Consider the following 18,980-nt stretch of genomic DNA (forward strand, 5'->3'; position numbering starts at 1 on the left):
TGTCATCTCCCTTTTTGAGCATAGCTCTGACCTTAAATGGTTGTAGTTCATAAATGCTTTGGAATACAGACCAAAGGTCGGTCTCTTTTTAAAGTAGAAACTTATTGCAGAAGTGAAAGCAGTTTCAAAAAATGAAAGTGTATGTTATTTAAATGTAATTTTACTGTAAATTAAATAACTAAATCATTGCTAGAAAATCAAAGCCATATGTCTTACCCAGTTGTGTTACAAATTAGAAGTTGATAGGACGAAAATTGAGGCCACTAAAAGGTTTTAAAATACTGTTTCCGATGTAATGCAATGTCCAATTTTAAAAGTTTTCACAGGATGAATTTTGAGTGTTTAAGCTTTTAAATCATACCTAATTTATAATGATTAGTAAAATATGTGATAAAATATAAAAAGCATGACAACACTAACAGTTAACAAGCTAAAAATATTTTTTAGTAATTGAAATAAAGCAGAAATTAACTTAACTGAAATAAATACATTTAAGTAATAAAAATACTAAAACTGAAATAAATATAAATTACAGCTACTGTATATAGAAATAAAAAAAAAATACTAAAAATTACAAAAATACAAACTTACACTTAAAAGCTTAAACGCAAATTAAACATATCACCTTGGCAACACAGTTGAAAGAATTAAAATGACTAAAACTGAAATAAAATTAATCTGATATAATTGATAATATATAATTAATAATTAATTAATCTGATAAAATCGACAAAAACATAAAAGGGTAACACTTTACAATAAGGTTCATTAGTTAACTACATTAGTTAACATGAACTAATAATGAACTGCACTCATACAGCATTAATTAATCTTTGTTAATGTTAATTTCAACATTTACTAATAAATTATTAAAATCTTGTTAACATTAGTTAATGCACTAACATGAACAAACAATGAACAACTGTATTTTCATTAACTAACATTAACAAAGATTAGTAAATACAGTAACAAATGTATTGCTCATGGTTAGTTCCTGTTAGTTAATACATTTAAACTAATGTTAAACTAATTAACCTTATTTTAAAGTGCTACCGAAAACTACTAAAACTAAAGTTAAAATGAGACTGGAAATATAAAAATAAAAGTCAACAATATAATAGTAAACAATACTAAAATAACACTGGACAGACAGAGGAATACAGAACACAATAATGTGAACACGCAGGCATGAAGTTGTATCCTATCCAAAGTAATAAAAATTGTTGTAGGCGGGTGACTTTGTGCATTAAAGCCAATGAATAATGTTGGCTTGGCTTTATTTTATAGGGTAAGTTTCCAAGGATTTGGTGCAGGAATGTGATTGTAAGAACTCCTTAATATTTGGATCTCATCCATTATTGAACACCATGGGACCAAACCCCCATTCAAAATGATTATTTCTAGGATGGAACCAAATATTCAAGACTGGGTGGACCAAATGTAAAAGTATCCTAGTCTAGTCTGAATATATTCTAGGTGTACTACTGTACAGACTCCATAGCCTGATGATTGATTCTTTTACACAGTAGATAGTGTTTGCTTCTAACCCACTGAGTAAGAATTAACTCAGTATGGCAGCGGAGCTTTGGCCAGAAGCCTAACAGTGCAAAATAGTGAGTCAGAGCTTCTGTAATGGTACCAACAGAAATCAATGCTGACAGTTAACATGTAAAAAAAAAACCACACACAATAATAGAGGTAAGGGTTTAAACACTTGAAATGTGATGTTTATGCACTACTGAACAGTAAATGTTGAGTGAAACCATCTCAAATGCTATAAACTACACTCTTAATCTATGGGTGAATATAAACGGACAGGTCACATTTCAGCCCAAAAGCAAAAGAAAGAAATAAGAAATTACATTTTGCTTAAAATATCATGGAAAAAAATGAAAATGAAGCTATTTTTAGGGCCATTAAAAATGTTCATAACAATTAAGCCCATTTTCCCCTCTCATTACTGTAATGCATCCAGACATTTTACTTTTTCATTATTATTTCTCTGTAATTTCTATTATTCTCAATGGAGAGTCTTTTTAGATCATCATTATCATGTTTTGTTTTGTTTTGTTTAAAAAGAAAACATAAATCAGCATAAAGGCAATTAAGGTTGATTAAAAGCTAATAATTAAATGTAAAATAAAAAAGTGAACATGCAAATATGTTGTTAAATTATTTAATTTATTAAATTATTTAAATATTAAAGTAAAGTCCATACATTACAGTTAGAAAACTTGGAGCAAAAATGTGCTCATGAAAATAATGTTGCAATGTTAAACAAATCTTAAAACTGGACTTGATTTGCTTAAAGTAAAATATATATATTATTTTATTTTGGTTTGAAATATGACCCGGAAGAGTTCTTGACAGGCTGAGATTGTTTAGTCACCAAAGGGACGTTTACCAGCATGGAAATCAAATGACGGGGTAAATTGAAAGAAAACAAATGTAATTACAACCCAGAGGCATCCTGGGAAATTCATTTATTAATTTATGATGCCCTAAGGTGATTCTCATTTCCATCGGTTTGAACTTTGCTTAAAAAACAGCTCATCCTAGCAGGAGTCGCTCTTGTTCTGTGTGCTTCAGGCCTGCTGAGAGGCTGATGATTGATTTTGCGGCACAGGCTGAAGCGGAAATGTTTTTCCCAGACAGAAAGATTTGAGCTGTTTGTCATGATTCTCAGTGTGCTTTACACAGCGTTGGTAAGTAACTAACTAGCGGTGCTACTAGTGTTTACATTTTTACTGTAGCTTTTACAGGAATGAGCAACTATGATCAAACTTCACTAAAAAGTCTCTCATGTCAAGCATTACAAAATCTCAATAACTGAAAAGAAGCTAAATTAAAAATAATAATAATAAAAAATAATAATAATATATATAAAATATATATATATACTAGATGAAAAACAAACTAAATAAAAAATTAACTGAAATGCATTTAGGCTGAAGCACTAAAATTACTAACTTGAAATAAATAAAAACTATTAAAAATAAAATAAACCTAAATAGTATTTTTTTATTAAAAAAAAAAAAAAAACTAATAAAATGACAAAAGCACATAATAAAATTACAAAAAAATTTTTAAATGAAAATGAAAAGAGAAAATATAACTAAAGCCAATTCAAAATGTTATTAAAAACTACAACAGTGAAATATTACTTGGAAAATATTTTGTTTCTGCATTACGTTATTATTATTTTTCTACTCACTAGTCACCATAGTACTGCACTGTTTTATTTTATTTATTTAAATCTCATTTACAATTTTTTTGTCATTTGTATTTATTTATTTTAAATATTATTTTAGGTTTAACTTAAATAATTTTTATTAAATTCATTTTAATCTATTTTTATATATGTTTTATTTTAAACATATTTATTTATTTATTTATTTTAGTCTATTTATTTTTGTGGTTCATGTAAATGAAAATTGTTTAAAAAAAAAAAAAAACACTGATCAGTTTCAATTATTTATTGAGACTCAATTCAGACACCTTGAACATTTCATTTATTAATTCAGTTTATTCACTATAGTTTAAAAATATGGTAATAAAATATGACATGATCTCAGAGTTAAACTGTGTCAGAAAAAAATAATCTTAATTATGTCAGATACAAGTCCACTGTATGAAAATGTTTTGGGTATAATATGTCACAGTTTACAGTTTACTATCCTCACCTACATAAATGAACTATAGTGTCCTGCACCCACTAGTAAAAATATCAAAAATGTCTGAATAATTTTTGGTTTGACTATATATATATACTGTATATTTAGTGTACTTTTATTTAGTGTTGTTGGATGAATAAGATGCATCAACAAACCCAGTGAACCTGCCAAATCTGGCAAAAAAAAAAAAAACTCTTCACAGGAATTTTACAGGATCTGCTTTTGAAAATCACTGCTGCAATGGCCAAAAACAACCACCATAGACATTTTTTATGTATCTACAGTATATTCACCCCTGCCTCCCTCGCTGTTTTTGCTGCTTTTCCTCTTTCTCTCCTCCCTCTCTCCCACGAGACGGGGAACGGGTTCGGGCTCCGCGGGGACTGCTGGAGCTCCTCAAAGCGAAAGAGGCCCGGCGTTGAGTCTGATTGAAACGAGAGAAAACGAATGATTTAGCGACTGATGTCTCTGCTCGTGAGTTCCCTTGATGGCCAGCAGGAGGTTAAGGGCTACCTGAGCAGGTGGCATGCTGGCAGCAGCGGTGGGCATCACTACGGGATCCATGAGCGTCGTCACTGTGTTCTCACTCTTGGCGCGGAGCAGCGGGTGAGGATGCTGAAGGCCAGCCGAGATGGGTTGATTCAACATACCATCCATAAAGTGAGGAACATATTTGGGAGTTTCCAAAAACGGAACTGATGGGAAAGAATAAAAGATTAAAGAAGAAGAGATTACATAGAGATGGGCTCTGTTCCAAAACTTAGTGAGCTGCCTGTCTACTGTCTACATAGGCAGCTGCCTTCTAAGGAGCTTCAAAAACAAGCAATTTGGAAAGAGTACATAGACAGAAAGCAAATAAAGTACATGCAAAACAACTCATAATTCATTCAAACTGAGCTTGACTTTAGCATGTTCCTAACAGTGTTATTTTAGGTTTTTTTTTTGTATATTTCTGTTTAGCCTTAATTCATTTTTAAGTTTTAGTTTTAGTTATTAAACTATTTAACTATTAACTATTATTTTAACTATTTTTGTTATTTTATTTAACAATTTAAAAGTATTAGTTAATGATAACAGTGGTTCCTAAACTAACGATGCAATACTCTAAAAATAAAAATTAATTAAAAATACACAACACACAAATATTGAGTAAAATTATCTATTTTAATTAGATTAAACTGCTGTATTTTTTTTACACTGAGCTTGTCAAAATGCATTATAGGTTCTGGCATCTCTGTAAAGGACACATGAAACTCCACCTTAGAATTTGGCCAAAATAAGGTATCTTGTAGACACCAATGATGTCTTAAAGAGTAGCTTAGATAGGCTAGATTTTTGGAAGAGCACTATGGTATCCTTATTGTTTCTTTCTGTCATAAAGATGCAAACTCACCAACATCTGCGTCATTGTGATTTTTGATGATCTCTCCAAGTTCAAAATGGCCCGACATCACAGCAACCTGTGAAAACAGCATTGCAATGTACTTTGCAACAATTCAATTTCTAATTTGAGGATATGAGGACAACCTTTGCCATCTACATTTTAAGAAACGTGCACTTGCTATGTTGATTATTTATTTGTGCACTTAATGTGAATGTCTTTATGTTTTGCTGGACTTTATTGTTTAGTACCGGGGTGGAAACATCCCACATGCATTCATAATAAGTCATGTGATTAGAACTGATAACACACAGTTACCTGGAAGGGGGTTTGACCGTGTTTGTTCTTTATTTCCTTGTTGGCTCCTCGGTAAAGAAGGACCCGAACGCAACTCTCCTGAATGGACAGAGGAGAATTGTTAATTGAAATAAAGCAGAAATAAAATAAAATAAATATTGGAGAAAAAAAAATTTGAAGAAATTATAAATGTTGCATTGATAACTAACTGAAATAAGTTGAACTTGAGCTAAATCTGAAATAAAAAAATAAATTAAACCTAAATTGTAATCTTAAAAAAAAAAAAATGAATAAATAAATACAATAAAATAAAATAAAAATGACATAAGCACCTAACAAAATTAGTAAAAATTAAACTAATTTTTTTACATTTTACATTTTCTAATTAAACATTTTGTTAATTGAAATACAATAATACAAAAATAAAATAAAACAAATTAAATTAAAAATAAATATAGACAAAAAAAAACTTTAGAAATCAGAAATATTGCACTGGCAACTAACTGAAATAAGTTTAACTTGAACTAAAACTAAAATAAAAAATAAATTAAACCTACATTGTAATCTTAAAAAATAAAAGAATTCATAAGAAGCACCTATCAAAATTACTAAAGATTAAACTAATTAAAAAATTAAATTGAAATGATTAAAAAAAAAATATATATATATATATATATATATATATATATATATATATATATATATATATATATATATATATATATATATAAGTAGACAAATAATACTACAATAAAACTAAACTAAACCATGATGAATAAGAGTGTCACGTCTGCATTGGTGGGTTACTGCCAGATTGTTGATTACCTTGTTATAAAGGGCACATATGTGGAGGGCAGTGTTTCCTGATGCATTCTGGGAAGTGGTGTCTGCACCATAGAACAGAAGGTGCTCTAAGTGTTGGGCAAATCCATGCTGGCACGCCTACATTTGAGTGAACAAAACACAGAGGTTAAAGAAATAAGAGGACATCCGACCTATAATTGGGAAAAAGTCTGAAGAACAGGGAAAAGTTAGAGGAACAACCTAAAGAGGGCAGTAAAGACAGCATAGTATTACAGTCATTGCTAGATTAGAAGCTGAGACATCTCAAGAAACAGGGTTGGACGTCTTCCTTTTGTGGAGCTTATTATTGAAAGTAATATTGCATCTTCTTGTTGAACCTGAAATATATATTATTGTCAAATGAACAGCTTAAAAATTCAACAATTTGATATGATTACATAATTAGGTTAATGTGCTGCATCCTGTATAATTTAAAAGACAATATCTGGCATTTAAATGGTTAAAACTACTATCATCATAATGTGCATACAATACAAAAAACAACTTCTTTCAGCCAATGCAAGTGCTTTATGTGTAAATGTTAGAGTAAGTGACAAATCTTGGCCAGTTAACAGACGTGGCAATTCCTCCTTGAGCATAATTTGTAAAAAAAAAAAAAAAAAAAAAAAAATCTAAATATCTGAATAAAGTGCACCACACACATCCTGAAAAGAAGCCAAAGCATTGCCCTCTCCATGTAATCAACTAAAAAAATCCAATTTCACTTCAGATAATTTTTTTCCAAAGATGGTTTCTGTCATTTTAGGTAGTTTTCGTCAAGCAGATGTATCTAGTTTGGTTTTAGTTAGTTATCTGATGCTATAAAAAAGGCGTGTAACATCATGATTGACAGCTGTGCTTGCGAATGTGGGCGGGACTTTGGTACCGCTCCACCTCAGGATCACTACTGAGCAGACTCGGGCTCTGAATGATGTCATCGGGAAGGACCGTTTCTGGAATATTTTGGCTTCATTTTTCTACAGTGGAAGGAAGTGGAGATGCATCGTCCATCTTTTTTTACAGTCTATGATATTAATTATATAAACCGCTATGCCTCAATGTTATTCTAGTATCATCAAGTTACTATTATAGTTTGTATTACTATTTTGAATTAGCCTTTAAATTTGATATTTTCCATTATCATTACAATCATTTAAATATTTTAATAATTATTTATTATTAATATTTATTTATATATAAAATTATTATTTAAATTTATATTCAACATTTATTTTATTTCAAGTAAAAAAATTTTTATGGTTTTAGCCTTTAGTTTGCTCTCTAGATATTCAGTACTGGTCATTAAAAAGCACAGGAAAAGAATTCATATTCACTGTATTCATATATTTGTGCACAAAGAGATTCAGAAAAGAGAGGAGAGAATTAACAAGAGAACCTTTTGTTTAATATCAAGCAAGGACAGACATTAGAAGACGATGAATGAAATGAGCGATGAGAGATGGGTACCTGTGAACTTCAACCTCTCCAAACGTCTCTTCATGTCTGATCTATGGAGAGAGACACAGAGAGAGAGACAGGGGAAGACTATGGACAGTGTCTGAAAGCTGATTCAAAAGCACCTAGACATTGTTTTCCATTTGTTGAAGGCTTTCATGTGCTTAACCGTGATTGGGTGGTGGGGATTCATGTAGTTTCAGGTGCACATTGCATGGAAACATCTGTGAGTAACTTTGGTGGTGTATTGGTTATATATCAGGGTTGATGTGCTGGAAGGTTGTTAGCAGTGAACTATCACTGTTGTGCCTTGAAGCAAAGCACTTAACTCCAGGTTGCTCCAGGGGGACATGAACTGTACTGTAGTAAGTACTGGAAGATGCTTCGGTTAAAAACATCTGCTAAATCAGAGGTTCCCACAGGATTTTACATTAGACCATATGTACAACCTGACACAACAAACTTGAATTTTGATAGTTTCAGCAGCAGTGTTGTTTTACTATTATTTCTATACTATTATAGATGTTTTGAATTAGCTCTTATTTTTATATTTTCAGTTTTAGTGTCATTTCTCTTAGTTTTGTTAGTTTACATGGATTTTGTTTGTTTTAACGTTCCTTGAGGTTCACTTAAAAATGTGAGCACAAATAAGTGAACACAAAAAATGCACACAAGTGTTTTGAAAATATTATCCATATAAAAGCATCATTTACAGACCAGTACAGACAGCATCAGTCATTATAATGGCTTCTATTTGCTTTTGACGCAACGCTAACATCCGGTGTAGGCAAATGTCAGCCATTGAGAAACTGAACGCCAGTGGGCGGGGAATATGGTGTGATGATGCATAACTATTCGTCGATGTCTTGCTCTGGGGGCGTGCATACAGATCCTACAATATCAAAACAAGCCATTTTGGGAGCTTGAGAACATAAATGCTTTGTTAATAATGAGGAGGACGTTTGACGCTATTAAACTTGCAAGATGTTTTAATGGTACAAAGATCTCTTATATGACAAAAGATCAAAGCAAATTTGATCTCTCAAGTAATGACACCATTAATATTTTTGATTAACTTTAATTTATTTTAATTGTCTAGGTGCTTCAGTTTTTTTTTGTACTTCATCTTAGTTAGCAGCCAAAGCAACACTTCAATTAACAAAAAATATTTTTAATAGTTTAACTCTTCTTGGCAGCTAATAATTCACTAGTACTTACTGTGCTGCATTAAGTTTATTCAATGAAAACTGTAGATTTTGATCAGATGCATGTCCACAACAAACGATAGGAAATAAGCATTTCTCGTTTATTTAAAAACAAAATATATGTTTATTTGCATTTAGCATTGTTTTGCCCATTTTTAGTTTTCTATCCATTACATTTTTCATTTTGATATTTTGTGTGTATAATAAGGTTAAAGGACAAAGGTTGAGGAACCCCACCATCTGACACCTGATGAGTGAGGAAAAACATCTTCAACAGAGGACAAACAGAGCCTAGCTGCTTACGAATACAGACACTCAGTGATGACCAGGATGAAACACACAAGTATGTGCAGGTGTTTAGAATCACAAGGGCAAAGAGCATGAGAAACTGATGGGAAAATGTCGTTATTCAAGCACTATTTGAATTTTTAAAAATTCAAACATTTAAAAATTCCACATTTGAATACCTAAGGCTACTATTTCTATAGTCATCTAATGTAGTTAAACATTTTTCTCTATTATAGATTTTAATATGTGCAATAGGACCACAGTTTGGCCTTAGAAAGTGAAATGTAGGGATGTTGACTGATTTAAAGCCACATAGAGAAATGAAAAGAGAACTGAAAAAAAAGAGAAAATGATGTGTGAATATAAACAAAAATCCACTGAAATGGACACATGCATGCACACAAGGAATCCATAATCTCACATATTCATTATTCCCTTGTGTTCAAGACTGTAAACTAGTGACGCACACCTGGTGTGACTCGTCCCAGCCGTTCTCATCTCTGACTCCAAGTCGTGCTCCATAGTACAGCAGAGTTTCACAACAGGACGTGTCGCCCCCTGTCAGCACCGAGTGGTACAGCGGCGTCAGACCACAGCGGTCTCGATAGTCCGGAGAAGCACCCAAAGAAAGCAGAGCCTGAAAGATGGGATGGAAATGAAGAGTTATGCACATTAAGATTTACAAAAAAAAAAACATTACAGATGGACAAAACAATATTTTGCATTTGTCACCATAAATTTTTTCTGCAAATGAAAGGTTATGGAGATAAAACAAAGTATTTAGCTGGTCATGATCATGATCTCAACTTTTTCAAATGACAAATTTTTCTAGGACACTGATATGACTAGCCTTTCAGGTGTAAAACTTATTTTAAAGCGCCCCTGTTATGCGTTTTCAGATATTACATTTCATGTCATGTGAAATATATCTGTTTATGGTCTGCAAAGTTTTGATAGAGTTTTCAGAGTTATTGAAAGAAGCGATTCTGTCATTCCAGTCATTCCAGTTTCACTTCCTGCTCTATCCTACGTGGGTTTGTGACAAAACTGCATAATGCCAGCTTCATTGGCTGCCCACGAACAACGTCTACTTTGCCTCGCCCTCAAACACTGTAGCTGTAGCTTAGAAGAGTTTGCTTGGTGTTGTTGACATGTTGAGAAGACGCTGTTTTCTGCGCTGTGAAAGAAAATCCACTTTCATGCACTTCCAAAGGATGAGGACTCAAGCTGGAATTGATACGGTAAAACCGACGGCACTGTAACTGTTCGTATCACTGTGCTGAAGAAGATTTGAAGCTGAAATTCAGTTATATTAATAGTGTTTGGTTTTCAAAACACGCTGAAAGCGGCCGGCCAATCACAACAGACTGGGCCATCTGACCAATCAGAGCAGAGCAGACTCTAGGAAAGGAGGGGTTTAGAGATGGAATCCTTGATCAAACCGATTTAGACATATTATGAGAAAATTAAAGTGTTTTTTTTTTCTTGGATGCACATAAACCTATTGTAGGAGACTCCAAAACAACATTAGGAACTTTAAAATAGCATAACAGGGGCATTTTAAGAGGGAAAAAACTACTTGGTGCACTTAAAAATGTTTAAATGCATTTTGTTCAATGGACTGCATGTGTTTGTACCATCAGTGCGGATTGGTTGTGCGCTCTGACTGCTTTGTGGAGGGGCGTGAGTCCATCTCTGGATCTGAAATCCACATGAGCGCCGTTCAGCACCAGAACACGAATCCCTTCCACGCTCAGACTCCCCTGAACCGCCAGAGTCAGAGGCGTCTCTGAGAGACAGATGAAAACATTACACAGCAACAGAAGAACAGCTTTACTTAAGAATAACAGGCGGCATACTAAATGGCAAAAATAAAAGGATTGTCTCGGTTAGAAGTGACCAATGAGCTGCAGCCTTACTGTGACATCATACTGCCTGTGAGCGAGAGTTAGTGCGCTGAACATCACAACGAATAAAAAGCATCCGTTCAATGAAAAAGCATGACAGATTATGGAAATAGACTCAGAGGAGCATAATGAGCATTGAGTTTAAGGTCAATGAAATGAGACGATTCTGACACAATGACGCTCACCAGAAATGTCAAAGCTTTAAACATTCTCCATCTACATCTACTACATCATATATGCACTCTATATCAAAAACAGATCACATTGACTGTCCAAAAATAAAATTATTGCACTTTTTTTTTTCTCATTTGAAATGTTATACTCAGGAGTTTATATAATTAAAGCACTACAAAAGAATCTCTTTTCTGCAAGCTGCATTTAAGGGTTTGTTTTGGCATATTTTCAAAATTACCATTTGGAGACTCCCAAAGGATTCATGACCCTTCACATAGTTTAAGTTGTCCGTGCGTCTCACCTCCGCTCTCAGTGTCGTGGTAGTTCGGATCCAGTCCTTTATCCAGAGCTTTACTCACTTTCTCCACAGCTCCACCATGAACATAATCCAGGAACTTCTTCAGATTGGCCTGTAGAGGGAGACACACACAGACACTTCATCTCCTTCCTTTAGTGTGTTCATCCACAACACATCCGTCTCTACTGGATATTTCATTTTTGCTGGCAGTTCCTACAATTATACAAGATGTCAAAATTCATGATACAAAATTCATCGATAAATATCAAATAATTAATGAAGGTCAATATGGTTTTAGAACTAAACGAACTACCTCGATGGCAATAATTGAGGCAACGGAGGAAATTACAAATGCATTGGATAGAAAAGAACATACAGTGGGTATATTTATGGACCTCAAAAAAGCTTTTGATAGAATAAATCATCCAATCCTAATTAATAAACTAGAACATGGAAATTGCTTAAAAAGTTATTTATCAGAAAGAGTCCAATATGTACAAATGGGACAGATTATATCTGGGAATCTTGACGTTACTTGTGGTGTTCCTCAGGGGTCAGTGTTGGGACCCAGACTGTTCAACTTGTATATTAACGATATATTTAATGTATCTACAATATTAAAACTTATATTGTTTGCAGATGATACAAATATTTTTTATAGTAGTAATAATTACAATGAACTTATAAATACTGTAAATGGTGAATTAAGTAAAATAAAAAAATGGTTGGATAGTAATAAGTTATCGTTAAATTTAAATAAGACTAAAGTAATGACATTTGGAAATTGCAAAAATGTTTCAGAATTACAAATAAAGATAGACGGTGTCCAAATTGAAAATGTAAATGAGAATACATTTTTAGGAGTAATAATGGATAATAAATGATCATGGAAAGCCCACATCAGACATATAAGAACAAAAATTTCCAAAACCCTCTCAATTATTAATAAAGTTAAACAATTCCTTGACCATAATGCTCTCCGCACATTATACTGCTCCTTGGTACTCCCCTACTTCACCTATTGTGTTGAAGTGTGGGGAAACAATTATCAAGGCTCAATATATCCACTAGTTATACTACAAAAGCGAGCAGTAAGGATCATACATAAGGCTGTTTTTTTAGAACATAGTAATATTTTATTTTTTCAATCTAAACTGTTAAAAATCCATGACCTTATAAAATATTATTCAACACAAATTTTATTCAAAGCATTCAATATGTTGTTACCAAGTAACTTACAAAAGTATTTTACTGTCAGAGAGAGAGCTTATAGTCTGAGAGGTTACGGAAATTTTATATTACCGAAGGTTAGAACCACCCGAAAGAGTTTTTGTGTGTCTGTATGTGGGGTGAAAATGTGGAATGGTCTGGATCTCCAACACAAGCAATGTCCAAATATTCACAGATTTAAGTCGCTTTATAAACAGTTGGTTTGGTCACAATACAGGGATGGTGGGGCCTAAATGGCCTCATGTGATAGTCTAGTCATGGATCTTATCTTACCATTGTTGGTATGTGATGGTGTTGTAATATGTATGTATGTACTACAATTTCTAAGATAAATAATTATTTATTGTCTTAGTATAGTCATGGATCTTACCATTGTTGGTATGTGATGGTGTTGCAATATGTATGGGTAGATTACAATCTTTAAGATAATGAATTATTTTTGTTTTGTGGTTATATTTGTTGTGTGTTGTGTGCATGTGTAGGTATGCATACATATAGTGAAAATTACTCTCAATTTATTATTTTTTATTTTTATTTTCTTTGGAGTTTGGTGACTACTTGGTTTGATGAAAGTTGTCTTTAAGGAAGCGGTTATGCTTGCGTGACATGTTTTTGTATGTGAGATGGGGGTGGGATTAAATAAGTTTTCTTCTTCCCACTCCTTTTCGAGCTGATGTGATATAAATTATTTGTTGACATGATCGAAGAGACATGTACCATGTCTTTGGATGTAAATTTGTTTTATTGATGTAATTTTGTTTTTTTGTTTGATTGCTTGAAATGAAAAAAAAAAAAAAAAAAGATGCGTTTTTGGTGGATATTAATATTTTTGTCCTGTATTTACCTTGGTGTGCAGCTTCGCTAGTTGTTTCTCATCCAGGTTTGTCTGTTTGTAGACCCGTGTCTTATATCTGAACTGTGGGTTAAAGAAACAAGGAAGAGAGGGAGGAATAGAGGAAAACTGGTTAATGCTTGTTCACAAGTTCTGAAAAACAAGAACTAAATTGTGCAAATCTGAAACTATAATAAAAATTGCCATATGAAGAGTCAACTTTATAATGAATGTAGATTTGAATCATTTTCTCTAGATGTGAAAAAGTGTTTTACCTTAATGTGTTTTTTTATATTTTATATCCATTAAACTTATAAAACTTATAAAATGCAGTTTCTGACAAACAAACAAAAGTTTGACAGTTTAGTCCATTTTTTATACTGTAACTATTTTAATATTTAAATCATGCTGAAATGCCATTACAAAAACTGTAATATAGTTTAAACACAAGTAATTATCTTTTTTATCATTTCATAATTTTTCATTAAGCTATTCAGTAACACTTTACAATAAGTTCACGGTAGTTAATTTAACTAATATAAACTATAAGTGAGCAATACATTATTTATTAATCTTAATAACATTAATTAAAATACAATTATTCATTGATGGTTTGTGTTAGCTCAACTCCATGAATTAATATTTCATTTGTAATAATTTATTAGCAAATGTTGAAATTAACATGCTTTTGAAGTATTGTTAGTTTATGTTAACAGCAGGTTTCTCTTGCCCCTATAGGCTCAACATGAGTTAAATGACCTGTACCATTTTTTACAGGCCATTAACGATTGAAATGTTACAGCTTTTTTTTGCAGCCAAAACTTTAAGGTCTGTGCAGAAGGTTATGAGATTCAGGGGCATTCTGGGTGATGTTGTCTAGTGTTTGTGAGCCTGTGATCTAATATTCGCTACAGCACCTCCAGGTAGGGCACTCCCTTCTCCAGGGACTGGGAAAACTCTCGAAGAAAGCGCTCCTCCTCCAGGAACTTGGCATCTCGTCCGTCTCCAGCTGGCTGGAAGAGGCCGTAATTGTAAACGTCCCACAACGACTCGCTGAGAGAACAAATAATCTGCTGCTTCGCACTCCAAACGCTTGAGTCAGGATCAAACCGCAAACACTTCTACAGACGGCGAGAGAGAAAACAGGTTTGAGAGAGGGTGAGAACAACAGATTGAACTGGATTTAAGGTTCAAAACAACTTCAGATTTATTGACGACATCTGTGACGTGCTGTCATTCACCACAGACCTTCATTTCGACAAAAGTCATGTTTACAGTAAAGCACTTACAATGGATGTCTATGGGAAAGGCATTCTGGAGGGTTTACAGGCAAAGTGTGCAACCTGAAGGACAAGCTGCAATAATTTTCTGTGGTGCACAACAACATGTCAAAGATGAAACATTTTGTACCATTAAAATACTGACACCTGTTGAAAATGAATTTAAAATGACACACAAGAGCTTCTGTTTCGTTTGCATTTGAACAATCATTTTTACAAGCCCTTTCAAAAGCTTTAAAACTATAACATCTGACATACTGCAAACAATAAAACCATCCTGCATATTAAAATCCAACAGCAAAACTTCATAACCGTGAAGAGTGAGTGTTAGCGTGCTGCTTTATCTGGGGACTGTTAATGTGCCACGATTGAGAATGTTAAGTGAGCTGCTAATTGAGTCAGGAGTTTAGATGAGAGTGATTTTGACATTAAATCAGGTCAGAACTCCCACACAAATCATGAGAGGAAGCTCAAGCTCAGTGTGTGTGTTTATTTAAAATTTCCCCAGAATAGCTTCATACACACTTATATACAAATGCACTAAATATTCTTTCACTAAGGATTCCCATGTTGCCCCTTTTTCTCCACCTGAATTAACTTATTTTTTAATTTTCTCTTAATGTCTCAATCTCTCCCACGATAGCTTTGGGAGACACGATAGATCCAGAGTATATTAAAGTGTGTGTGTTTCTTTGAAGCTTTCAGAAAGTCATTAGGAACCTTTACTGTTGTTCAGTTTGTGTGTGTGTGTGTGTATGTGTGTTTATGACTGACATGTGAACATCAGACGTTAATTTGGCAAAGGCGACAGCAACATTTCATAAATATTAATATTGAGATCTTTGAATTTTTATTACAGACTTTAGTGTCTTAGCAAATCTGAGACATTATTTCTGAAACTCTAGAGGAGACAAGTGAGATTACTGGAGTATTTTTCTCTTCAGAATCATCTGAGAAGCAGGAGAATTCAGCAGAAGTCTTCATTTGCACTCCATTAATATCTCAATGTTGTCAAGGAAAATTAAAGACTGACCAATATTGCATTTTCAACAAACAACTCAAATACCAAATTATTGTGCCCAAATTTAAATTGTCTATTTATTTAACATAATTAAAACTTATATGAATTAAAATAATAATGTAAAAACATTACAACTATAAAAATAAATAAATTAATTTAATAATTATAATAATAATACATATTTATAAGAATAATAATATTAATAATAATAACAAAAACAACAAAAAATCTACAATACAGCTATAAAAATAATATATTAATAATGAATATGTATAATAATAAAAACTGATGACAACTAAAAAAAATCATATACCACAATAAAACTCACATATTAGCATTATTATTAATAATAGAATTTTATATTGTATTTTTATAATAATAATAATAATAATAATAATACATATTTATAAGAATAATAACCTTAATAACAAAAACAACAAAAAATCTACATTACAGCTATAAAAATAAAACATTAATTATGCATATGTACATTAACATAATAATAATAATAATAATGATCATGACTAAAAAATCGTATACAACTATAAAAATAAAATATTATTATTATTATCATTATTATTAATAATAGAATTTTATATTATATTTAATAATAATAATAATACATATAAGAGTAATAACCTTAATAATAACAAAAATGGCAAAAGTCAACAATACAGCTATAAAAATAAAATATGATTTATGAATAAGTATAACCATAAAAATAATAATGCTAATGATAATAACTAAACAAACATATACAACTATAAAAATAAAATATTATTATCATTATTAAATTAAATAATAAATTAGATTTAAATTAATACTAAATTAGAATTTTATATTATAATTTTATAATATAAACAATTATATTATAATTTATATTATTTCATGATAGAATTTTAAATTATTTTATTTTACTTTATTTGACAACAATAACTAAAAAACAAATAAAAAGAAAATAATTGTGAAAATTTATATTTATATACAGCTATGAAATAAAATATTAATTACAAATAATATTATGAATAATAATAAGTCATATTTGCATTATTATTATTATTATTATTATTATTGGTAGACGCAAAATTGAATAAGTCGAAAAGTAGTCAAAATGATTATCAGCCACTCTAGTAGAGTTTGTGAGTATGTCTGAATGTGTGTGAACAGAATGCACAGACCGTTTGTTTGATATCAGGTATGCCGATGCGGAAGACGATCACAGCGAGGTGCGAGTCTTCTACAGGCGTGACCGTGGTCATGCTCCGCTCCATCATACGCCGCCGGGCCTGCTGATTGGTCAAGACCGGGTGATACTGTGGCTGATTGGTCGTCTGATGATAAAGCGTCGGCTGACTGGGCAAATGCGGGATTCCTCTTTGGCCCGCATTGCCAGCTCTCGGTTGTCTCTCCCCTCTCTGCCATCCAATCACAACGGCTGCCGGTTTGGATCCATCCGCCTTGCGTCCACCACGGTTCTGATGTTCCTTGTCTCCCATATCGATCATCCCATTTTGTTTCGCTCTCTTTAATCTCTCCTCCTCGTCCTCCTCGTCCTCACCCTCTTTGTCCTCGGTGCTGCCAAAAAAACGCTTGGTGTTTCCTAGCATCCTTTGCAGCACCGTGTCAGCAAGAAGTGTTGATGTTATGCTGTTGGGTCATGGTGCTTATCGGCGTCCACCTTAATGTTAGACAGACTGAAGAGGAAAAAAATAATCATTAGAGGGGCGATGCATTTCATCTTTTGATGTTAAAATAAATTCCAGGTTAATATACAGAGTCAAAATAAAGCCACACCTAGAAACTAGGATATCTTTTAGACCAGTAATAAACCACCTTGGCAACACCTTAGTTAATGTGTAGCAAACAACACTGCTGTATAGCCTGCAAATCTATAATAAATACCAGTACGTTTAAGTAAAAAAGCTTTGGAACCTTTTATTTAATAAAGATCTGCAAGCTAATGCACTCTGTGGAAATTTTTCCACATCTTATTTCTAAAAATAACTAACTCCAGCTCTATCTCCAGGGCTAACAGACTGGATTCAATTTGCAGAAGACTGAAAGTTGATTTTGGGTTAAATTACAGTATGATTTAGTTGTTCTCTGTGAATCTCTATGTGCTGGTGGCATCCATGTGCATCTCCGAGATGATGTTATTACTCTTAGCTTGTTACTGTTACTCTTCACCACCCATTTGTGTGCCTGAAAAGATAATCAATATAAAATAGTTGCATAACTCATTTGTTCTACTGGAATAATTGTGGTTCTCTTGTGAAAGAAGATAAATAAATAGTTAGAAAGTTACAATGCTCAAAGTTCAATGCAAAGGGAGATATTTTCTTTTACAGAACTCTCTGTTTAAGAACTACAACAAACGGCTGATAGGGACTACAACGAGCTTCTTCCCCAGTTATTGACATCACAAACCCTAAAATTTACATAAACTCCGTCCCCGAGAACACGCAACAAAGGTGAGGCCATGTTGTGCTGCTTTAGAGAAGAGGAAGAGTTGTTGTAGTAGAGTGTTGTTGTCATGCCGTCATTTTACGCCGGACTGCTTCACAAACGAGGGTCAATTCAACACAAAAGATGAACATGACGGCACATGCTAGCCTATGAGTTGAATCAACTCCACAGCAACTACATAAATGTATCCACTAACCATTCAGAAACGTCTAAAAGTTGTAACTTCTTCCTGAGTCTCTCCATCAGTGTCGACTCCGGTTTGAACAATGTAAGGCTGAACACCGTTCCTGACAATCCTCATTTTGGCTGCGTGAGATTCTCCAGCTTTGTTGTTGTTGAGCTGTTAAAGCTCCGCCCTCTTCTGGAAAGGGGGTGGGGAGCAGTAACTCATTTGCATTTAAAGGGACACACGCAAAAACGGCGTGTTTTTGCTCACACCCAAATAGGGGCAAATTTGACAAGCTATAATAAATGATCTGTGGCGTATTTTGAGCTGAAACTTCACAGACACATTCTGGAGACTTATATTACATCTTGTGAAAAGGGGCTTTAGAGGTCTTATTTAAAGCAAAACTTTGAGTGTGACATTATAATTATATAAAATAGGTTAATTCCTGTTCCTTTTAATA

At 32.9% G+C, this 18,980-nt stretch overlaps 2 protein-coding genes across 2 annotated transcripts in view; both read right to left on the reverse strand.

The window, feature by feature from the left end:
• The window catches only part of LOC137014407 (SH3 and multiple ankyrin repeat domains protein 1-like), a 27,680-nt gene extending 19,614 nt beyond the window's left edge, over positions 1 to 8,066 (reverse strand). The window contains exons 1-6 of the mRNA XM_067378711.1: positions 7,663 to 8,066; positions 6,178 to 6,294; positions 5,374 to 5,451; positions 5,068 to 5,134; positions 4,188 to 4,369; positions 3,968 to 4,098 (exon numbers count right to left, since the gene is read on the reverse strand). Of these exons, the coding sequence (XP_067234812.1) occupies positions 3,968 to 4,098; positions 4,188 to 4,369; positions 5,068 to 5,125 (371 nt within the window). The 5' untranslated portion in view covers positions 5,126 to 5,134; positions 5,374 to 5,451; positions 6,178 to 6,294; positions 7,663 to 8,066. The remainder of the gene's footprint in view (positions 1 to 3,967; positions 4,099 to 4,187; positions 4,370 to 5,067; positions 5,135 to 5,373; positions 5,452 to 6,177; positions 6,295 to 7,662) is intronic.
• Positions 6,264 to 18,980, reverse strand: part of LOC137013705 (SH3 and multiple ankyrin repeat domains protein 1) — a 28,462-nt gene continuing 15,745 nt past the window's right edge. The window contains exons 2-10 of the mRNA XM_067377664.1: positions 17,064 to 17,579; positions 14,502 to 14,705; positions 13,597 to 13,668; positions 11,492 to 11,634; positions 11,044 to 11,099; positions 10,781 to 10,932; positions 9,613 to 9,780; positions 7,663 to 7,703; positions 6,264 to 6,294 (exon numbers count right to left, since the gene is read on the reverse strand). Of these exons, the coding sequence (XP_067233765.1) occupies positions 6,264 to 6,294; positions 7,663 to 7,703; positions 9,613 to 9,780; positions 10,781 to 10,932; positions 11,044 to 11,099; positions 11,492 to 11,634; positions 13,597 to 13,668; positions 14,502 to 14,705; positions 17,064 to 17,492 (1,296 nt within the window). The 5' untranslated portion in view covers positions 17,493 to 17,579. The remainder of the gene's footprint in view (positions 6,295 to 7,662; positions 7,704 to 9,612; positions 9,781 to 10,780; positions 10,933 to 11,043; positions 11,100 to 11,491; positions 11,635 to 13,596; positions 13,669 to 14,501; positions 14,706 to 17,063; positions 17,580 to 18,980) is intronic.

Source organism: Chanodichthys erythropterus, chromosome 23, assembly GCF_024489055.1.
Source record: "Chanodichthys erythropterus isolate Z2021 chromosome 23, ASM2448905v1, whole genome shotgun sequence".
NCBI lineage: Eukaryota > Metazoa > Chordata > Actinopteri > Cypriniformes > Xenocyprididae > Chanodichthys > Chanodichthys erythropterus.